Consider the following 24,100-nt stretch of genomic DNA (forward strand, 5'->3'; position numbering starts at 1 on the left):
TATCTATCTATCTATCTATCTATCTATCTATTCTGTTCAATGAATGCACGGTACTGTTTATATCTATCTCTATAAGAGATCCCTTAAATGAGATAAATACTGTCTTCAATGAATGCACTAATGGTACCAACTTTCTGTTCCTTTAGTTAGGGTGAATTTATGAAGACCCAAGTAAAACATGAACTCAATTAGACATTCTCACATTATAAAGAATGAATATTTAGCATGCATGATAAAAGTAATTTAGCAGTCACACAATTAAAAGATATTTTTATCTGGAAATACTTGAACAATTTGAAGTATGAAAGGATACAAAGCTGCTAATTTAAGTTTCTCAAGATGGGATTAAAAAAAACCTTTTATGGTACTAATTTATTTTACTCATGTTTAGCAAAAGGAAAATACTATTTATATAAGAATGGACTGTGCAAACCAAAACTAATAAACTATAATAAAAAAACTGTCAAAGGAATAATAACTATAATTGAACAAGGACTAAAAAAGTTAACATTAAATTTAATAAATGCAAAAATGCTATCGATTTGTATTGATATTTGGTATATGAGTTGACTAACTACAATTGCTTTTAGGAAAATCAAATTCATGTTATTTTCAAATTTACTTTGTCAGAACACAAAGTAGAGTGATAACAATGATCATTTCTTTCAAATAACCAGGCTTTTTTCTGAGTAGATAAAAACAAAACCCAATCATAAAATGCACCACCTGCATCTTAAAAGAAAAATGCAAACACAACTTAACCATACTTTATTTGACTGCATCTTATTTAGACAACTTGCACATTTCAAATCCCATTAAATCTCTCTCCAAAAGGATATGGGACAATAGGAAAAAATTATAAAGCAATATCCAATCATCAAACAGTCCAATATTTTGGGATACACACTGTATCTTATACTCAACTCGTATCTGATGTCAATATAATTTATGGTTATGTCTTTACAAACCTGAAAGCCCTCTAAGTTTATAGCACTCATTCTGGTGATGTCATGGTGCACTTAAAAGTAACTGAAGTGCTACTGATTTGATTTTATCTGATTTGATTTTGTCTATGTTCCTCAACAGTAATGAATGTCATGATTTTTGACACCACAATAACATATATATCCAGTCTTATACATGTCAGCTAATACTGTAACACAAGGCAAAGAAAGTTAAAACATGACAAACTCCTTTACACAGATTTGTCAAGCAAGCAGGAAGGTAACCTGTAGAAGTAAAAAATATTGAAACCAATTTTTATTTTTTTGCCGGTCATGGGTGCTAAACTCTGGGCCTGGGCGCTGTCCCTCAGCTCTTCAGCTCAAGACTAGCGCTCTACCACTTGAGCCACAGCACCACTTCCAGCTTTTTCTTCTTATGTGGTGTTGAGGAATCGAACTCAGGGCCTCATGCATGCAAGGCAAGCACTCTACCACTGAGCCAACTTCCCAGCCCCGAAACCAATTTTTAATAGAATTTTTTTCCTTTTTTTTGGCATCATCTTCAAAACCTACTTTATGATTTCAGATCTGTGGACTTCTCTAAATTAGGTAGTTTAATTTCAATGTAGAGAAAGTTACAGTTAGCCCACATATCAAAACTGGTAGTATATTCGTCAGCTTTAATACTCACATATATAGCTCCATGGTAGCATATATTGAAATGTTTAGCAGTATTACTGCCAAACCAGTGTCAGTGGACAGTACAGTCAGTCTTAAAGAGGCAGAACCCCATTAAAAGAAAGTTATACCAATTTTGCTCAGTTTTAGCCAAGTGAACCCTGTCAATTATAAATGGAACGGTTTTAAGTTGATGTGAAGAAAAATGAAAGACTAATATCAAAGTTTGATGCTAGTTCAACTTGAATGAAGGCTTTGAGTTTTGGTGTTAAGATTATCATGCTACAATTTTAAATTTTAGGTAAACAATTTTTGCATACCCAATGAAAGATTTAAGGTACATTAATACTCAACATATAGCATTGTTAAACTAACTATATGGCAACAATTTGACTTTTTAACCACATAGTTAAAAGCCATGTTTACAAAAGCCTAGTCAATCAGTCCAGTTAATTCAGCAATTCTTGGGTTGGGGGTCAGTAGTGATGGTTTCAATGACAATCTGGCAAAAATATAAAAATGGTTGAACTGATAATCTAGAATGTGTCTATTTTCCAACTGCCCCTATTAGTGAGTCAAGCAAATGTACATCAACAATACCTAAGAACCAGCAAGTCAAATATAAAGGAGAAAAAGAAAATTTGATGATGTAAATACAGTGTTTTATCTAGTTTCCTTCATTAGCTAGTTTCCTTCTATTATTCAGGATAAGAGAAGTATCACTATAATCAACATTTCTTGAATGTTATAACCCAAATAAAGTTGGACCAAAACCAGATTCAAAATGGTCAGCTGAAAAGCTAAGTACTGTAAGCTGAGTACTGTGTGGTCATTATATTTTTAATATAACCAATATTCTGCCCATTTAGCTTTAAAGAGCAATGTAAAATAGAAAATGGTTTCTTAAAAATAAGGAATTATAAATGACCCCACCAACAGGAAGTTTTTATTTTCATCAAATATAAATTGTGTATCTTTATTTTTAGAAGTATTGTTACCATGTTCACTTTCAAAACACTATAATAAACAAAGAGCAGCTTTTCTTTAAAAAAAAAAAAAAAAAAAAAGCAACAAACTTTCCTGAACAGGGGCCTTTACCAACTGTTAATGGAGGTAGGGTTTTTAAAAATACAGTAATTATAGTCATAAAATTCAAACCAAATCCCAGCTAGATAAAAGCATGTTCAAGGAAAACAACAACAGATACCTACAAAATATTTTTTCAGAAAATTCATCCTTTTACATGTGGGTACCTAGGTTTTCCAATTAAATAAATTTATCCAGTACAGGTTTACTGAATCAAATGAAATGAATTAACTTAAAAATTTGTTACACTGAACTGATTAGCTTGAATACAGTGAAGATGGCTGCTTAGAAAACCCTAAGAACTCATTTACAAAGATTTGCATTTGTCCTTTTTGTCTTTCAAAAGGAATAGAACAAAGTTCCTCAAAAATCTGATCATATAAGTGAAAAGAAAATAAAGCAGCTTAAAATGGGTACAGCCCACCTTTAAATTTATTTCCAAGACCAAGAACCAAAATTAAAACATTTTATGAAATGGAAGCAAAATATAAATCTTAAATGGGAAAAAAAAACCAAAAACCAGCTACTTTATTGAAGCTGCTCTTCACACAGCTTAGCAATAATTTTGATTAAATAAAATCATACCAATTTACATTAATTTTTTATTCTTTTCCAAAAAGAATCCCCCCACTCTTAAAAAAAAAAAAAGTGCATCCAAAACCCAGCAATTCCCAGCTCCATCAACTTTTCTCATCCTTTTTGAGCTATTTCTCAAACATTTCCCAAGTACACTGAACTTCTAACTGTAAGGAAAGAAGAGACCTCTAAAGTAAAGCACGTTGTCACTCACCTGGAAAGTATCCAAATTATAAAAATCTGAAATAATTTATTATCAAATTTAGATTTAAATAAAAATAAAAGTCTGCTTGTAAAGGCCTTAAAAGAAAAAGTCAGCATGCAATAGAAAACTATAGATGAAGAAGACAAGAATACTTATCTACACAGGCACTGGCAGACACAATTTAATTGTTATCTTTACTCATTGTAAGACATATCCCACCCTACATTTTTTTTCATTCACTAATCACTGAGGTACCAAAATTCAAGAATGGAAATTTAATATTGGAAAATAAAATTTAAAATTGAAGCTTTTCCCTCACTCCCTTCAGAAAACTATGGCAGGTTTCATGTGAAATGTTAGTATGCTTAAGATTTTTACACTCTACACACATTGGCTTTTTTAAGGAACAAAAATCATGTCCCACTTACTGGTTCTGTGATAAAATGATCACTATGTAAATAACATTGTCAGTAGACTTTGCAAATGAACAAATCTTGGCTATCAACTGGCACATCTTGTTGGTACCAAAAGAACTCTTGAAGTTTAAAACAATCTTTTTTAATTCAGAACAAACGCGCCATGCCAAAGTGCAACAAATATTGTGCGACACTCAATGAGACACTGACAGATAAGAGCTGTATGGAAATTACTAAATCCACCTGCAAAGCAATTCTGTACAAATTGCATTGCATGCAAAAGTCGATTCTTTGTGGTTGGAAGTTGTTCTTTGATGTCAGTTTCTTAACGCAGCCACAGTTTAAGTCGCAGTGCATCAACTCCATTTAAATAGTATCTGAATAGCCTCTTATCTCGAACAAAACCAAGATTTTCATAAAGTTTCAAAGCAGACTTATTTGTTATTTCTGTTTCCAAAACAACCTTCAAAGAAATAAGAGAAAACTGTTATAATTTCATAATTTGGAAAACTTACAAAGTATATAACCCGATCAAATACTAAATAAAACATGCTACACTGCTTTAAAACTGATGATAAAAATACTGATGTACAGAGAAATAGTCATCATAATAGTAATAATTACATTGAGGGTAAGGGTGTGATCACTAGGGACCTATTTTCTGTTGTGTCTGATGTTTGTCATGTTTAGAATTTTTAGCAATGAGAATATGTTTCATACTAAAACAAAGATGTGTTGGGGCTGGGAAGGTGGCTCAGTGGTAGAGCGCTTGCCTTGCATGCATGAGGCCCTGAGTTCGATTCCTCAGCACCACATAAGCAAAAAAAAAAAAAAAGCCGGAAGTGGCACTGTGGCTCAAGTGGTAGAGCACTAGCCTTGAGCTGAGGTACAGCGCCCAGGCCCAGAGTTCAGGCCCCACGACCGGATCCAAAATAAATAAATAAATAAATAAATAAATAAATAAATAAATAAAACAGATGTGGAGGAAGTGAGGTGACAAAAGATAACAGAAAGAAATTAAGAAGACTAAAGAAGCAAACAAACACTACTTGAAACTATTCAAACTGATCTCTTACTCCTAAGATTTTATGAACATGTTACCGGGGTAAAAACTACTGAATGTTAAAAGTCTAGACAACAGTCTGAAAACTATACAACTTGACTCAATGTGTCCGCTGTCTGATTTTGTTAATAAAATTTTATTGGTAAGCTGGGGACCTTGCTTAGTAGTAAAGGCTTGCCTACTATGTGGAGGGTCCTGGGTTTTGATCTCCAACACTAGAAAAAAACTAAAAATTGGAACACAGCCAACAAACAACAGACAATGTAAACATGTTTACAGCTGCTTTCTTGATACACAGAAAGTTGGATAGTTGCCAAAAAGACCTGTGGTTCACAAAAGCCTCTGGCCTTTTCCAAAGTCTACTGGACCCTGGCCAGGCATTAGGACTCAACAAAAGCCTACTTCTAGAATTTGAGTAAGTTTGTGGTGGGGACCCAAGAATTTGCACTTTAAGTAAATTATAAGGTAATGCTGACACTGTTCACCCACAGACTAGATTTTGAGAGCCACTAGTCTAAACATTACAGATATCAAAACTTAACAGAGGAACATGGAGTATTAGCTTCCATTTGAGGTTGTTCTATTTTTTCTCTTTTATTCTTTTTTCTTTTGGTGCTTGTAATGGAACTTGAACTCAGGGTCTGGGTATTGTTTCTTAGCTTTTCCACTCAAGGTTAATGCTCTACAACTAAAGCTCTACCATGTGGCTTTCTGATGGTTAATTGGAGATGAGTCTCTCAGATTTTCCTGCCTGGGCTGGTTTTGAATCTTGATTGTCAAATCTAAACTGGTGGCCTTGAAACAATGAAAAACTAATACTTTCGAATGATGCATGTTTTTCTTAATTTCTATTTCCCTCTACCAAAATACTCTACCCATCTTCTCAACTCTATAACTACAAACATATCTATATAGATCTCTATGTATCTGTTTGTCTTTTCTATTGATTCTTACCTACCTCAATTCTATCTCACTGACAATTATCAACAAAGTAAGTCAGTTACTGTTATGTTGTCACAACCCTCAGGTGTCTGGAATGGAGGGAAAAAAAAACAAATGCTCAAATAAAGCATTGTTCTGCTCAAATTTGAACAGATGTAAAGACACACTTCAACTTATATCCAAATTCCTGAATATAATATTGAACCTCTTTCTCTCCACCAGCCTAACATATCCAAAGAAAAAGTATTTTCAATTCTCTCTTAATCTACCAAACAGCCTCTTCTATATCTAGTGAGAGAACATTAGTGGAAGCCAGCTAATACCTACTTTATTGTACTTACAACAGCTTCCTAACTCAAACAGATCTACTTCCTACAAGTGATGTTCTTGTTAAATTCCCTAGTTAAAATAATTCTGACTCCTTTGTACAAACAATAAAGCCTACAATCTAAGACCTTTACTAAAAGGCTTCAAGACTTGTACCTAGCATCTTCAAGTTTGCTTTATGTCTCTCTCATGCTCAACACCAACTTTCTGGAACTCAGCATGATATTTCTCACCTTAGACCTTTCGGACAAATTGTTCACTTAAGAATATCCTTTCTTTCTTTCTTTTTTTTTAAACTGAAGAACATCCTTTCTACACTCCTGGGTTTTGGCCTTCAATTGTCATTTGCATATTAGGTAGAATACAGCTTTCCTTTTATACTACTCCAAAATGCTGCAGTGTTGCTATGAAATATGCTAAGGCTTGATGAGTATGTCATCTCTCCCAGCTGGTAAGTTTACCCAAAAAGGGCAAGGACCAATGTGCATCTCCCTTACAGTTTCCTCTGCAACAAACATACTGACATACAGAGAGCTCTTAAATATTACTTTAACTAAACATGTCCTTGGCACTTTTCATTATACGACAGAAGTTTACATAAACAAACATTAAAGAAAGTAATGATATGCTTTCTAGATGACCAGAGTACTTAATGAAAAAACATCACCCAAAATCAATTGCCTATAAAATTAACTCATGAAACCAAACTACATGATAAAAATCAAACCTCTAAAAGACTGAAAATCAAGTAATAGTTCAAGACCAAGCAGAATACACTTTTAAGAAAAATGAGACAGCCAGGCACTGGTGGCTAATGTCTATAATCCTAGCTACTCAGGAGGTTGAGATCTAAGGATCAAGGTTCAAAGACAGCCTGGACAAGGAAGATCCATGAGAGCCTTATCTCCAGTAAACCACTAGAAAACTGGAAGTGGCACTGTGGCTCAAGTGGTAGAAGCTCACCTTGAGCTGAAGAGCTCAGGGATAGTGCTCAGGCCCAGAGTTCAAGGCCCAAGACCGACAAGAAAAAAACCAAAAACAAACAAATAAACAAAAAAAAAAACCCCAGCCTTGGCAGGAAAGTCCTTGAGATTTTTATCTCCAATTAACCACACACCCAAAAAACAAATGGAGCTGTGTTTCAAACAGAGCACTAGCCTTGTGTGAAAAAGGTCATAAACAGTACCCAGGACCTGAGTTCAACACAAACACAAATAAAAGGGGAAAAAAAAAACTGTACAGCAAACAAACTGATGTTAAGTTCAGAATTAAAAGTCAAGTTCTCTCTGTTCATTAAAGAAATCTTCTAGTCTAATTAATTCAAGTTTCAGTTTTGAGTAAATCTCTTAGGAAATTCCTGAAAGTCTGTGTTAGGTCAAGAACTAAATATACCTAAAATGTTAAGACAATTTAATATGAGAAACACTAAAGCTGCAACAAAGCAAAATTTATAATTAACTTTACAGAAATAGAGTATGAAAAAAAATTTTTTTGGTCATTTGTGGGGCTTGAACTCTGGGCCTGGGCACTGTCCCTGAGCTCTTCAGCTCAAGGCTAGCGCTCTACCATTTGAGCCACAGCGCCACTTCCCGTTTTCTGGCGGTTAACTGGTGGTAAGAGTCTCAAGGACTTTCCTGTCTGGCCTGGCTTTGAACCATGATCCTCAGACCTCAGCCTCCTGAGTAGCTAGGAAGGATTACAGGCACGAGTCACTGGTGCCCAGTGTGAGTGTGAAATTTTTAACCAAGAAAAGCTAATATTTATTTTCACATTAACTCTATCAAATAGATATAGTTGTCGCTATTTTACTGATGAATGAAACTTAAGGCAACCAGTAGAATAAGAACTAGGGGTCCAAATATGAATTAAGGCTTAATAGTAATCACTCTTCAGTAATTCCCTGGGTCATTTCCCAGAGTAAAATAAAACAATAAATGGGAGATGTAACCCACTTAGAAAAAGACAAAGGGGAATTAGGTCCTCCTTCACTGATATTTGGCAATCTAAAATATCAAAACATATCTAAAGGGTAGCTAAATAGAGATACAACTGAAATGTGGCTAAGAATTCAATTCCATTGTTGTCTAACACCTAGATGGTCTTCTACTGGCATCTGCTAAATGAACTAATTATTGCTCCTTTACAACAAAACTAAGTATCAGAATACCACAGTACACAGACAGAAGTGAGAGTAAGAAGAGTTAGATAACTTGCTTCCTGACACACAACTGCAAAGCAATAGAAGATGGATGTAGAACCCAGGCTTCTTATATCCTTTAGATAAGCTAAACTGCTCATGAAAATCCTTATAACTTACTAACTCCATTTTATTCTGTTCTTTATCTAGTATCCTGTCACACAAACAAAATGTTTCCAGTGAAACTAAAATGTTAAACATACTAAAAACACAATGAACACAGCAATAAGCATAATTAAAAAGCTAAAAAAAAAAAAGCAAGGAGCTGATGACTGACAAAAAAATCTTTGACAAAATTCAACACCCCTTTATGATTAAAAAAAAAAAAAGCTCTGAAAAAGAGCTTGGTACTAGCAGCTCACCCCTGTAATGCCAACTACTCAGAAGGCTGAGATCTGAGGATCACAGTTCAAAGCCTGTCTGGCCTGATCAAAGCCAACAGCTTTGGGATCAGCTCCAGCAGAAAAGTCCTTGAAACTCTTAACCACCAAAAAGCTGGAAGTGGAGCTGTGGCTCAAGTAGTAAAACATGAGCCTTAAGTAAAAAATGTTCAGAGATAGTGTGCAGGCCTGGCACCAAAAAACAACAAAGAAAAACAGACGACAACAACAACAACAAAAAAAACCCTAGGAACAGAATGAAATAATCTGAATAAAGGATATGGGTTGACAAGCCTATGGCCAATGTTATACCAAACAAGGGAAAACTGAAATCATTTCCTCTAAAGTCTGGAGTGAAACAAGAATGTCACTCTCCCTACTCTCATTCAATATAGAATTCTTTGCCAAAGCAATAAGTCAAGAAAAAGAAATACAAAGGATTCAAACAAAGAGGGAAAACGTCAAATTATCCCTATTCACTAAGATCCAAAAGATTCTACTGAACTACTCATGGATCAACCTGATAATCCTGAATAACTATGACAGGATAGAAGATCAACACTCAAAAATCAGTAGTTGTTTTTCTTTCTTTTTGTGCTAATCCTGGGGTTTGAACTCAGGGCCTGGGCACTAGCCCTGAGGTATTTTTGCTCAAGGCTAGAACTCTACCACATGAGTCCACAATTCTACTTCCAGCCCTTTTGGTAGATAAATGGAGATTGATAGTCTCACAGACTTTCCTGCAAGGGCTAGCTTTGAAATCCTCAGCTCTCAGCCTCCTGAGTAGCTAGGATTACAGGCTTTAGCACCCAGCTGGATAGTTTTGGGTTTTGTTTTTTGTTTTTTTTTATTAATATCAACAATGGTCAGGCAGAGAAAGAAATAAGAAAATCCCATTCACTATAGACTTGAAAAATAAAATAAATAGGGTGTTGTTCAATGTGATATCTATAAAATCTCTATGGCATTAGCAGAAATATGAAAAATCAACCTTCAAATTCATATGGAAACATAAAATATCTTTAGAGCAAACAAAACAGGAGGTGTCACAATACCAAGTTTCAAAGTGCATTACAGAGCCACAATAACAAAAAGCATGATACTAGCACAAAAGCAGACATAAAACCCAATGAAACAATCAAAACAAACAAAAAAACGCCAGAAATACAACACTTAACTACAGTCACCTAATTTTTCAAAAAGGACAAAAAACATACACTGGAGAAAACACAGCCATTTCAACAAATGGTGCTAAGAAAACAGACTAGCTACATATAGGAGACAGACTGAAGCTCTATTTTTCTCTCCCTGTTAAAAAACAAACAAAAAAACCAAAACTCCAAATAGATCAAAACTCTAAATGCAACATCTGAAACTGGAAGCTATAAATACAGGTTAATTATTTTGGGGGTAGAATTCAAATTGCCCAGAAAATAAAGGGTAAAAATAGATTAATGAGACTGCATTTCTGTACATCAAAAGAAATAATGACCAAAACCAAAAGTAACCCCAGTAGGAGAAAATCTTTGCTACCTATTCAATGGATAAAGGTTTAATATCCAGAATATACAGAGCTCAAAAAAAAAACCCCACAAAAAAACCCCAGTAAATGAATAACCCAATAATAAATGGACAAATGAATTGGACACAGTTCTCAGAAAAAGAAACACAAATGACTGATACATGAAGAATATAACAACTGAGTCAGAATGGTTATCAATAAAAAAACAAAAAATGCTGATGAGCATTAAAGGATGGGGGAGTGAAGGTAGAAATTCCTTATACACTGTTGATGGGTCGTCAAATCACTACAAGAATCATTATGGAGGTTTCTCAAGAAGCCCACCATACCATTCTTGGGCATGTATCTGAAAGAAAGTACAGTAATCTACCTGCATACCCATGTTTACTGGAGTTCTGTTCACAACAGCCAAACTATGCAATCAACAGAAGTGCTCTTTAACCAAGGAATGAATAAAACAAGACACCAAGAAGCCTTTTTTAAGAAGCCTTTCTTAGGATCTATGCCTTTAATTTTATTGAAATCATATACCTTCTTCCTCTTGAAAAATAAGTTCCAAAACACAATTTATTTAGTCTTCTATCACTAACGTTTGTTTTTCATTATGGGACGTTTACAAGACAAAAAATATTAAAGAGATGATTTTTAATGTGTTACTTAACTTTGCTGTTATATATGACATTTTCTGTATATCAAACTAATTTTTACAAATTTTCATCCTATGCCTCAACCCATGTAATCATTTTGCCTATTTAAGACTTAATTATGGCCCTTTTATTAAGAGTAAGTTAATGAAAAGGGTCCTTTATTAAGCTGATGTATAGACCTACATTTAATTTACTTATAAAGTATAATACCAGAGTACTAAATTATATTTTACTGATAAACTTATTCTTTAAAAGGAATGTCATTATCATGTGAATCATGCTGATAACATGTTATATTTTAGTGTTTCAAGAGATTCACTTTATTGCCTTTGTGCCCTCATATACCTTGCAGTCTATTTGCAATTGCTTTTTTATGACATTAAAAGAATAGCTGAGGCAGACAAATATTAGTGGCTGTGACTGTATTTATGAGTGTTAGGTCAACTATTTTGCTACCTGTAAAGCTATAGCATCAAAGTGTATTTGTAAGCTGGTTGGAACTAAAAATTATGAATAAATTCATTTTTTAAAAAAATTGTATTATAGCTGGGGGCCAGCGGCTCATGCCTGTAATCCTAGCTACTAAGGAGGCTGAGATCTAAGGATCGTGGTTCAAAGTCAGCCCAGGCAGGAAAGTCCAAGAAACTTTTTTTTTTTTTTTGGGTCCGGTCCTGGGGCCTGAACTCTGAGCCTGGGCACTGTCCCTCAGCTCTTCAGCTCAAGGCTAGCCCTCTACCACTTGAACCACAGCGCCACTTCTGGTTTTTTTTCTTTTTGCTTATGTGGTGCTGAGGAATCGAACCCAGGGCCTCATGCATGCAAGGCAAGCCCTCTACCACTGAGCCACCTTCCCAGCCCAGAAACTCTTATCTCCAATAAACCACCAAAAACTAGAAGTGGCACTGTAGCTCAAGTGGTAAAGCGCTATCCTTGAGCTGATAGAGCTGAGGGATAGTGCTCAGGCCCAGAGTTCAAGCCCCACCACCACCAACAACAACAAAAAAGAATTATATCATTTGTAGAAATGTATATGGAACTAGACATCTTCATGTTGAGTGAGGTAAGTTCAAAAAGCCAAATATCACCAGGTGCTAGTCGCTCATGCCTATAAGCTTGGCTATATAGAGGCTGTAATCTGGAGATCTTGATTTGAAGCCAGCTTGGGGAATAAAATCTAAGAGACTTCATCTCCAATTAATTAGTAAAATGCCAGAATGGATGCATGGTTCAGTTGGTAGAATGCAAGCTGTTAAGTAAGAACACTGAGTGAGGTATGAGATCCTGAATTTCAGCTACAGTACAGGCAAATATCACTTTTTCACTTATTTTTGAAATCCAGACTTAAATAACCTATATACTCACACAATGCATGCGCATACACACATATATACATATATGAATATATATACATATAACATGGATGAAAATATGGGATTCTTTAGGGGGAAAGAAAGAAGAGGGAGAAGGAAAGAGGATGGAGGACAAATAAGTATCAAAATACACTGCATCTGTGTGTAAAGATGGCATAAGGAAACTCACTAAAAGCTGTTAATAGTGTAATGAAATATAAAACTGAAAACAAAGCCGGGCACTAGTGGTTCATGTCTGTAATCCTAGCTACCCAGGAGGCTGAGATCTGAGGATTGTGGTTCAAAGCCAGCCTGGGCAGGAAAGGCTGTGAAACTCTTATCTCCAATAAACCACCAGAAAAGTGGAGGAGCTGAGGGACAGTACTCAGGCCCAAAGTTCAAGCCCCTTGACCAAAAAACAACAACAACAACATTAAAAAAAAAACTCTGAAAGCAGTAAGTGAAGTTAAGGTACTAAATTATAATATATGCACACGTGAATTTTAAAAAGCTTTTAAAGGAATTACCCCCATTCCAAAGAAAAAGTTAGAGAAAAAAAAGGATAGCCTGTCCATTCCACCCTAATTACATGGCTACTTTACTCAGAAAACATCTTAGATTTCCTTGGTTCCTAACAAACTGATCTAGTCATTATTGCTGATAAAATATTCTTTATATTCTTACTGCATTTTAAGTATGTGCATTACCTTGTATGTCACTAGAAATAAGTAGCATTCGCATAAGCAAATGAAGCCCTGGGTTCAATTCCTTAGTACCACACATACAGTAAAAGCCAGAAGGGGCACAATGGCTCAAGTGGTAGAGTGGTAGCCTTGAGCAAAAGAAGCTCAGGGACAGTGCTCAGACCGAGTTCAAGCCCCAGGACTAGCGAAAGAAAGAAAGAAAGAAAGAAAGAAAGGAAGGAAGGAAGGAAGGAAAAGGAGAGAGAGAGAGAGAGAGAGAAAGAAAGAAAGAAAGAAAGAAAGAAAGAAAGAAAGAAAGAAAGAAAGAAAGAAAGAAGGAAAGAAAGAAAGAAAGAAAGAAAGAAAGAAAGAAAGAAAGAAAGAAAGGAAGGAAGGAAGGAAGGAAGGAAGGAAGGAGGGAGAAAGAAAAGAAAGAAAGAAAGAAAGAAAGAAAGAAAGAAAGAAAGAAAGAGAAGGAAGGAAGGAAGGAAGGAAGGAAGGAAGGAAGGAAGGAAGGAAGGAAGGAAGGAAGGAAGGAAGGAAAGAAGAAATTCAAGCACCTCAATGAGAAAGTAGTTTCACTATAGTGAAAGGAGAAGCAAAACCAAAAGGGATCAAATGGTAATACGAAGAAATACAAGCAATAAACACATTCTACCAAAAATTAAAAGAGGAAAGGGAAAGACAGTAAGTTTACAAGGTTTAATATGATATAATTGGCTAACCTGATCATCAAAATACTCTATTAAATGTTTGTATTTTAACATGGAAATGAATGGAATATTCTTAAATAAAAGGAATTGTGGCTGGTATTGGTGGTCATGCCTGTACTAGCTACGCAGGAGGCTGACATTTGAGTATCATAGTTTGAAGCTAGTTGGAACAAGGAAGTCCATGAGTTTTATCTCCAATTAACCAGTATTGGCACCAACAAAAAAAAGCTATCATTACAAAATAACTTCACTTGTATATAACAGCATAAAAATATGCTTAGAAAATGAGTGATAAGGGCTGGGAATGTGGCTTAGTAGTAGTGCTTGCCTTGCATGCATGAAGCCCTTGGTTCAATTCCTCAGTACCACACAAGCAGAAAATCCCAGAAGTGGCACTGTGGCTCACATGGTAGAGTGCTAGCAATAGAAGCTCAGGGACAGTGTTCAGGCCCTGAGTTCAAGCCCCAGGAGAGGAGGAAGAGGAGGAGGGGGAGGGGAGAAAGAAGAGGAGGAAGAGGAAGAAAATAAGTAGTAAATGGTCACTTCAGCAGCACATATACTAAAAATTGGAATGATACAGAGAACATTAGCATGGCCTCTGCGCAAGAATGATACATATGTGAGAAGCATTCTATATTTTTCCAGCCACCAGAAAAGAAAAAAGAAAAGAAAATGAGTGATAAGCCTGGTGCTGGTGGATCACTCCTGTAATTCTACCTACTCAGGAGGCTACGATCTGAGGATTGCAATTTGAAGCCAGGACAGATAGGAAAGTCAGAGAGACTCTTCTCTATAATTAACTAGCTAGTGGTAGAGCACTAGCCTTGAGCTGAGGAGTTGAGGGACAGAGCTCAAGCTGAGTTCAAGCCCCACCACTGACAAAAAAAAAAAAAAATTATAGAATGTTTATTTTTTTAAACACCCAGAAAACAGCTAGGGATAAACATACTAAGCAGTTAAGACTTACCTCATCACAGTCTCCTTCAACCATAGCATATATAGCTTTCTTAACCAAGTTAGTACCTAGAACATAGATCAGAGTATTAATGAAGGAAAAATATAACTAAGTTACTTAAAGAACCTAAATTATGATATTCATTAAGCACACAAATATCAAATGTAAGGTTCTATCTTAAATGCAAATATACTGAACATGCATATGTTAAATTGAGGGAAAAAAATTGATACAAGATCAAAAAAGTCAAGAGAACCTACACACAATAAGATTCTTCTTAAAAGACCTCTCTCGACAGAATTATTTGCTCCACGTAAGAATTTTATTCTGCCAGAAAGTACAAGAAAGGAAAAAAGAAAAAAGCAAGTTATGCTATAGACAAAGAAACCTAGGAATTCCTTGAGCTGGCCCGAAATTTATTGCATGACCTGAGCTGATCTTGCCAAAGACTTTCTAAACCACTGACACAGGCACAGGACAGCCTCACAACAACTCACTGTGCAAGAATGGGCCAAGACAGTCAATTCTTGCAAACTCTATAGTAAGCATGGATACAACAAAGTCTAGCACTCTCATGGTGTCATCTAGCAAAAGTTAACATATGTCAGATACATGTGAGAAAGCAAAAGGAAAAAATTGCAAAATCTGAGTTCATTAAGCCAATATTTTAAAATCTCTTATTTTTCAAACTACACATAAAAATATGCATGCATTTCACACAAAATGTCTAAGTCATTGTTTTTTGCTTTTGGCATTCATCAAACAAATGCCTATCATTTTTCATGAGTCCTCAGTACTTTCCAATGCATCACATTCAAACTTGCCGTATAAACCAAGCCGAATTCAATAAAAATGTCAGTTGAAAGCTATAGAACTATTTCAAAAAGGCAATTAAGCCTTACATATAGGCCTTACACAGTAGTACATGACTGCAGTCTCAACATTTGGGAAGCCTTGGCAGGGGATCACTTGAACCCTGAAGTTCAAGGCCAGCAGCCCGGGCAACTACATGTCTCAAAAAAAAAAAAGCTTAAGATATTAAGAAAATAATTCATTTTTGAGATCATGTCTCAAATTACAGCTCAATGTCATAGCTCTGCACTAATATGATTAATATATTTTTAACAGTGTCAGCTTTTCAAAGGGTTAGATACTTAAAAGCAGGAAGACTCAAAACTTTTTGCAAATATTATTTTGAGATAAAAATCTTAAGTTCTTCCCTTACCTTCAAGTTCATTTCTACATTTTTACAGTTAAGTCTTTTTCAAAACACAAAACTGAAAATAACTTTTTCATCTTTTTAGTGAAATATTTTCCTTACCAATGCCATTTCTCCTGTATTTGGAATCCACGGCTAACATGGCTATATAACCTCTGCGGAACATCTTTTTGTGCATATCCAACTTGCAAACGATGGCACCTACACACTCCTCCCCTACCATGGCCTTAAAAATAAACAAACAGTTATGAAGAATACAATTGCCATCAGGTACTGCACTATTACCAAGGGAAAACAGCAACCAACCCTTGGCTAGTGTTTTTGAGAGAGGAAGAGATAATGGGAATTCTAATGACAACAATGACAATTTTAAATATCTAAATTTCAAAACTCCTTCAAATGTTCTGGTTTAAAGAATTTCTCAATATTCTTAACTGGTGAATTTTTGTGCTTCTTAAAGCTTAAAGACAAAATTTCCCTAAGGTAAACACTCAAGTACTCTATAAGAATTACACAAGCCAGAGCGCTAGCCTTGAGCTGAAGAGCTGAGGGATCCCGCCCAGACCCAAAGGTCAGGCCCCATGACCGCCCCCCCCCAAAAAAAGAACATAAGGTTTAAAAAAAAAAAAAAAAAGAATTACACAAGCCATGGTTCATGCGTATTAATACTAGCTACTCAGGAGGCTGAGATCTGAGGATCACAATTCAAAGCCAATTGGGCAATAAGGTCCATGAGACTCTCCAATTAACCACCAGAAAACTGGAAGTGGAGCTGTGGCTCAAAGTGGTAGAGCACTAGCTTTGAGCAAAACCCATGACAAACCAATTTTTTATTAATTAAAAATACATATATATACACAAGGAATACTTATTTTCGATAAGGACTAATTTTAAGTTTTGGAGAGAAAAATAAATTATTAAAAGCTACTGACTAGCAAATATACTGCACTATTTTCCCATCAGTTATAGTATTATGTTTTTATAATAAAGCTTTAATAAAATATAAGCATAAAAATACACCTAAAGCTGGGCACCAGTGGCTCATGCCTCCTGTAATCCTAGCTACTCAGGAAGTGGGATCTGAGGATCACAGTTCAAAGTCACAGGCTGGGCAGGAAAGTCTGTGAGACTCTTATCTCCAATTAGCCACCAGAAAACTGGAAGTGGTGCTGTAGCTCGAGTGGTAGAGCACTTGCCTTGAGCTGAAGAGCTCAGGGACAGTGCCTAGGCCCAGGGTTCAAGCCCCACGACCACCACCAACAAAAACTATACCCGGTGGGCTGGGAAGGTGGCTCAGTGGTAGAGTGTTTGCCTTGCATGCATGAGGCCCTGGGTTTGATTCCTCAGCACCACATAAGCAGAAAAGGGAAGTGGCACTGTGGCTCAAGTGGTAGAGCGCTAGCCTTGAGCTGAAGAGCTGAAGGACAGTGCCCAGGCCCAGAGTTCAGGCCCCACAACCGACCAAAAAAAAAAAAAGGGATTGTTTAGAAGGTACTAAATAATTTAGAAGATGTTAATGTATGATGGTCTCATTTTTAGAACACTCCTGATAATGTGTGTAATTACCATTAAGTGCTAAGAATATCAATAGCTCACATCACATTTAGGAGGCTGAGGGAGGATTTTGAATTTAAGAAAGACCATTCTGGTCAAACCAGGGAGACCCTGTTTCAAAAAAATAAAACTCATATTGCATTAATATAATGACTTACAAATCTTTCTATTCTCAGAAAATATTAACGTTCCACACTGTTAAATGCTACATGAAGTTAAATGCTAACATTCTATTTTAATTAAGATTTCTGGCATTACCATTGCAAATGTTTCTCAAAAACTCCTAGAACTGATAAAAAATTCTGCCTCTGATAAATATAAATATGGCAACACTTCCACTTTATCTTTATTAATGTAAGTTATAGAAATTAACTTTCATAAATCAACTATCTCAACATCAAAAGCCAAGAATGGGTTTAAAAATTAATACTTAATTCAACTTATCTCTAATACACATTTTTAACTTTAATTTATTGAAATATTTTTCAGTCTGTTATCCTGAGACAAAAAGCCCCTTTTTAACAAACTGGAGACAAATCATTTTGGGCAAGATAATGTTAATCTATTTCACATAAACCTGAACTATATCAAAAAAATCATTTTGAATTGTTACTTTCAACCCATACTAGTTCAGTTCTGTTTTGTCACACATTCCAAAATTATCCAGGGTCAATAAGCCTTTGGAATTGTTTGGTGCTGAACCTAAGGCCCCTAACATGTACTTTAATATTGAAATACACTCTCATCCTGAGTTTTTCTTCTGTATTATTTTTTAGATATCTGTAGGGGGCTCAATTTGGGGGCCTTGCACTCTTGTTTGGCTTGCTTGCTTGCTTAGCTGGTGCTCTACCACTCAGCCCACTACCTAAACCCACACCTAAACCTACTTTTGCTAGTTATTAGAAATAGAGTATCTTGGACTTTTTACTTGGCCTCACACTTCAATCCTCCAGCTCTCATCCTAATGAGTATCCAGGATTATAAAATAACTAGCATTTGGTTCCTAAGGTTTGTTTTTTTTGTTGCTGGGAAATGAACCTATGGTCTCAAACATACAAGACCAGTGCACTCTACCACTGAACTGTACATGCCATCTACCAAGAATAGCATTTTCTGATTTGAAAATAACTCACTCAAATATATATACATGTGTTTACATACCCTCTACATAAAATCACTTATCAAATGCTACATTTAAAACTGTCAAAAAAAACATTTTGGGAGAAACACAAAGGCATGATGTCTATGTGCCTCTGACCATATAACATTTATCAAAATGAACTCCAAGAAATGGAAATCAGAGGCTTCCTCTTTGTTGTTTTTGTTTTCTTTTTGTCTTGTTTGTTCATTTATCTGTCTCTGGAAGTTACGGTAAGGGGGGGCACAATAATGGAGAGACAAAAAATGGGTGAACAAATGCAGCAGTGGTACTCACTAGACACTACGTTGAAAATGAACTATATAATTCGTGGGTAGGGATGGGAGGTAAAAATGGGGAGAGAGCCAGGGAAGGAGTGATATTGTCCAAAAAGAAGTATACTCAAGGCCAGGCACTGGTGGCTCATGCCTATAATCCTACCTCCCCAGGAGGCTAAAATCTAAGGATCATAGTTCAAAGCCAGCAAAGCAGGAAGGTTTGGGAGACTCTTATCTCCAATTAACTACCAGAAAACGGAAAATTGCACTGTGGCTCAAAGTGACAGAGTGCTAGCCTTGAGCAAAAGAGCATAGGAAGAGTGCCCAGGCCCAGAGTTCAAAGCCCCATGACCAACACACACACAAAAAGAAATGTAGTCATTACCTGACTTACATAATTGTAACCTCTTCGTACATCACTTTTACAGCAGTTTTAAAATGTCCAAAATTTTTTTGACCTAACCTCATAAACTAGACTCATGTGAAAGGGAAATCTACATAAATCTGTAATAGAAAACTATAGGCCAGATACATCTTACAGTTAATCAGCCATCTTTATAAAAGATAAAATTCCAGAACACTACTAAACATAATACAACTAGCCAGTACTCTTAAAATAGGAATTTCAAAGTAATCTTCCTTTACTTAGCAGAAACTAAGTTAATAAAAACCAGTATATTAGTTTTTAGATTGTTTTCCCAATTAGGAACCTGAAGAAATAAAAGTCAAGTTGTATATATCATCTGGAAATAAAATCCCAGTACAGTTATTAATGAAATGTTGAGAGTAAAGATCAATACGTACTTTTATCCTTCATGAAGTACTGCTAAGTATATTTGCATAGCAATCTCTAAACTGCTTGAATTTTCTAAATTATAGCTTCTGCATAAAACACACCCTATTAAATGTCTTTTTCCCTCACAAGGATGAAAACAGAAAATCTCTGACAAGATTAAACTCCAAAAGGTGGATGGTTTCTATGGCTATAAAACTATGAAAAATATACATCATGTCAAATAGATTCTAAAATTCCAGAACACTACAAACAGAAAACTGGAGGAAGGCAGCAAGTTAAATTTAGAACAAACAAATGGAAATACTACATTATATTGCTAGTGGTAAATTTAAGAACTTCTGAGGGCAGAACCTCTGAAGAGGTAAAAGCACAGAAAGTATCTTACATTTGTATAGACCTCTATTTTTACAACAGTTACTGGAAGAGTTACAAAAAGACTCATTTTTGTTAATCAAATATTAACAATTTTGTACAGTCTAACTTCATATACTCCATGTGACCCCATGCAGGTTTTTTTCATGGAAACCAAAAACATTTTGCAGGTTTCTAGTCTCTTGAGATTGATGTTGGTGAAGTCAACTTTGTGACACAATGAGTTTTAAAAAATGGGTCAAAGGTATGTCATTTTCCCGAATCTTGTTACCATAATAAAAGGCCATGAGCCTACATTCTACTTTTACCTCTCTGTCATATATAAAGTTTCTCTTTCTTTTCCTCAAGGAAGAAACAAAACTAAACAAACAACAACAAAAAGTTTGGTCTTAGACTGTCTCTAGGATCCTCTTAGATATCCTTTTAAAGTAAGTACTTGCTTTAAAAAAGATGTTCTTATGAGAAATTCAAATTTAAAAGCATGCCAACTACCTTCCAGACTCAGACTTGTATTAGGAAATCTTATAGGCCAATTACCTGTACATATTTCAATTTCTACAGCTTCAAAATTTAACATTAACTTTGTCTAGCAAAGGTTAAATACAAACTAACTCAGTTGGGGAGTATCTATATAAAATCCAGACTACAGCTTATGAAGTTTACTAGAGTTTAAAATAGCAGACAAGTTGAGAAAAGTCTAGGTTTATAAGATGACTAAACATGTATACTACTGACAGAAAATCATCTACTTGAATTTTTTTGTGTGGTTCTGAGAATCAACCCTAAGTGCCTCATGTGTGAGGCAAGCCCACCATCACTAAACCACATTTCCAGCCCTATTTCCATTTAAAAAGGCGAATAATTATAGATCCTTGTGGATTACATTACAATTAAGTCAATCTACAATTTTTAGCAATGACAACTGCTAAAAATGACATCTGATGTGACATGTGTAATTGTGCTGCCATTTTCCCATATTCATTGACATGAACATCTTAGAACTTTCGATACAAGAACCTTGAATGAGCAGTTTTCTAGCACATGAAATAGTACATAAATTTTAAGCAATGGTACTAAGTTGAAGTTTAAGTAAAACTAAACACAAAAAAATAGCAAAACTACCATTACAGTAATGCTTAGGTTATGTTGTCAAATTCTTAACGTGTTGTCAAAACATACTACAAGGAATTAATTACTGAGTGCAACTAAGTCAGTATTAAAACCAGTAACAGTGGTAGCTTTTCTCTCATACCATAAACCACTCCTTTGTAAAAGCATGTTTCAATTACAATACGTGTGTATATAATACAAAAGCATATACTCACTGTCAATATTTAAGTTAAGGTTCATAGAGATTGAAATTGGGTCAGTGTTTCTGTGAAGAAATTACTGGTACGGGCAGCAGGCAGTCTTATAACCAAGTAAATCTCAACTACATGTAACTAAAAAAATATTGACAAATTATACCCCACACAAACTAGTGGTACCAATTTTTAAGATTATCTTTGACCAGTTTCTTAAAAAAAAAAAAAAGAATCAGAATAACAATTTCACACTTAAATTTCCCTACAATCCACAGAAAGGTATTCTGTTCAAAGTTTCAAGAGTCTTTCAGCCAGCCACCAATGTTAGCAACATCTTCTGCAATGAAGCACCAGAAAGCAGGCTGGCTCCAACAGTTAATTGTCCTGTTGAAGAGGAAAACAATCCCCATAATTACTGAACATATATGTAAGACTAAATTCTCCAATGTGGCAACATCAAGTTGACTGACAAGACAATCCCTACTATGGTAGTAATTGAGAGATTAATAATGCCTGTACTCAAAGAGAAGTATGTTCAAATTAAATGAATGTGAAATGCTTAGAGGATAAGGGAGGGTAAAGATGGTTAAATACGTTTACAAGCTAATATAGACAGGACATTAGGACCCTCTTCTCCCCACAGTGAAATATGCATCATGTGGGCTTGCTGCATCAGTGTCAAGTTACTCCAAATCACAAAGTCTTACCTTCCAGACAGTTCCACTGAAAGAACTAGGAATGTGTGCACTTCACATGTAAGGCTCTATGAAATGCAGGATTGCATCCACTGGCACAACTCTGGGGCCCTCACACTCCCTCGCCCCGCAGGGTTCTCTGTTGGGCTCGCCCACTTTTCCTACCATCCACTTACCAAGAAGCACAGCTGTGGCCAGTTGTGGATAAAATATCTATACGTATAAATGGAGTAGGGTTCAGACAGATCTTTGGTGATCAGTCTCATGATATCAGGCATTTGGAGCTCGGATTCATAGCGGACATATCTTATCGTCCGATCCTCCCCAGGCTCGACCTCCCGACCCGAGGGGCTTCTTAAATTGCATCCGACGGTCAGGGACGAAGACAGCAGTCGCACCTGCTCATCTTCCTCCTCCTCTTCCTCCTCCTCCTCCTCCTCCAGCTCGGGGCCCTCGGCCAGTCCATTGCGGGCCGCCGCGGGGTCGCTCTCCGCCGCTGCTTCTGTCGGGCTGGGGAGCGCAGTTCTGGCATTATTGGGGAAGGAGTGAGGGGGTCTCTCGCCCGTGTGTACCCCGGCACCTTTTGTGGCAGTCACTTTAGGGCCCCCGTCCGGGGTGGCCGTGATCGTGGCCGCCTCGGCTGCACTCAGGACCTTGCTCTTGAGGGAGGCGGCCGCCCGGAGGTGTCGCAGTTCGGGGTTGATCAAGCCGTTGAGCTGCTGCTGCTGCTCCGGTGCAGGCGGCGGCGGCGGCGGGCAGCGGAGACACGGATGCCCCTTGGCCGCCGCTGCCTCGCCGCTCGCCGGGCTCCGGCCGCCGCGGTCCCGGTCGCTGCCGCCACCGCCTTCGTGCTCCTCGTCGTCTTCCTCCTCCTCGCTGCAGCAGGCGAGGGCGGCCCCCGCCGGGAACGGACAGCGGGGCTCGGCGGCCGCCGGGGCCGGAGGTGCTGGTGGTGGGAGGAGGCTGCTAGGCCCAGGCGGTACCTCCGCCATCCTAGGAGCGACACACACCGAGGGAGGAGGCCATGAGCCCCGGCCGGCGAGCGCCGAGCAGCCGGGGCGGCGGAGGGGAGTGAGAGGGGGGGGGGACGGGAAGGGGGGGGAAACAAAGGCCGAAACCGCCCCGGCCCTCACCGGGCGGCCCCCCAGCTCCGCGCCGCCCGCCGCTCCTCAGCGCCGCCCAGCTGCTCAGCCGGCCACCGTCCACCGGGGCCCAGACGCTCACTGTCACCCGCCCCGCGGCGCCCTCCCGGCCCCGCTCCGGCCGGCTCACCCCGCACGGGTCCCCGCCGCTGCTACCGCCACTCCTCGGCCTCAGCCGCCGCCGCCGCCGCCGTCGTCGTCGTCGTCCTCGTCGTCGCGGCCGCCGCCGCTGCCGCCACCAAGGTTCCCACTCCGCCGCCGCCGTAAAGCGCCTCGGCTGTTACCCCGGGTAAAGTTTCCTGGGCCCGCTTTCACGACACTTCCTTGCCTGCCGGCTGCCGGGGTTGAGAGAAAAGGGGCGTGGAGGGAGGTGACCTGCGGAGGGGCGGGGACGGAAGGTGTCTCCCGCGGGCTCCGGGCGGGCGGGCTCTGGACCAGCGCTCCGCGCGCCCGTGGGTGGGGCCGTGGGCGGGGCCGTGGCCGCCGGCCTGGGCGAGTCCCCCCCTCCTGCCCCTCCGCTCTCTCCTCGGCCTGGGTGGGTTCCTCCACCCGCGGCGGCCCGGCCCGCCGCGCACGGCCGGTGAGGGATGGGCCTGCGGCGGGCGCTCGCGGCCCGGACCCCGCCGCCCGCCCGGAGCGGCGCGAATCCCGCCAGGCCCGTGGACCTGGCGTGTTTTACAGTGTGTGTCCGGAGCAGCTCCGGGAGACACGTGGACCCGGAGAGGGCGTCTCAGGGCGGGCTGCGGAGACCTGAGCGTCCTGCGCGCGGCACCGGCCTCGGGGTGCCGCGGAGGGACCCGCGCCTGGGCTCCGGGCGGACGGCCTCCGCGTCCGCCACGTTTCACCTCACGCTGGCTTCTCCGAAGTGGCCTGCAGAGCCCTGGGGCAGAGCCCTGGGCGGGCGGATGGTCTGGGCACG

General features: G+C 38.4%; 1 protein-coding gene and 1 non-coding gene across 2 annotated transcripts; one reads left to right on the forward strand and one right to left on the reverse strand.

Moving 5' to 3' along the window:
• Positions 1-740: 740 nt before the first annotated feature.
• Naa30 (N-alpha-acetyltransferase 30, NatC catalytic subunit) lies at positions 741-23,546 on the reverse strand. The gene is made up of 5 exons (XM_070032850.1): positions 23,312-23,546; positions 22,216-23,032; positions 16,005-16,128; positions 14,696-14,751; positions 741-4,368 (listed from the first exon to the last, which is right to left on the reverse strand). The coding sequence occupies exons 2-5, from the start codon at positions 23,029-23,031 to the stop codon at positions 4,231-4,233; spliced, it is 1,134 nt and encodes a 377-aa protein (XP_069888951.1). The 5' UTR covers position 23,032; positions 23,312-23,546; the 3' UTR covers positions 741-4,230.
• On the forward strand, positions 14,264-14,369 carry LOC138834833 (U6 spliceosomal RNA). Its single transcript, XR_011374273.1, has one exon. It is a non-coding gene; the product is annotated as a U6 spliceosomal RNA (small nuclear RNA).
• Positions 23,547-24,100: the final 554 nt, after the last annotated feature.

This window comes from Dipodomys merriami, unplaced genomic scaffold (genome assembly GCF_024711535.1).
Source record: "Dipodomys merriami isolate MVZ:Mamm:240054 unplaced genomic scaffold, mDipMer1.0.p SCAF_1, whole genome shotgun sequence".
Classification (NCBI taxonomy): Eukaryota; Metazoa; Chordata; class Mammalia; order Rodentia; family Heteromyidae; genus Dipodomys; species Dipodomys merriami.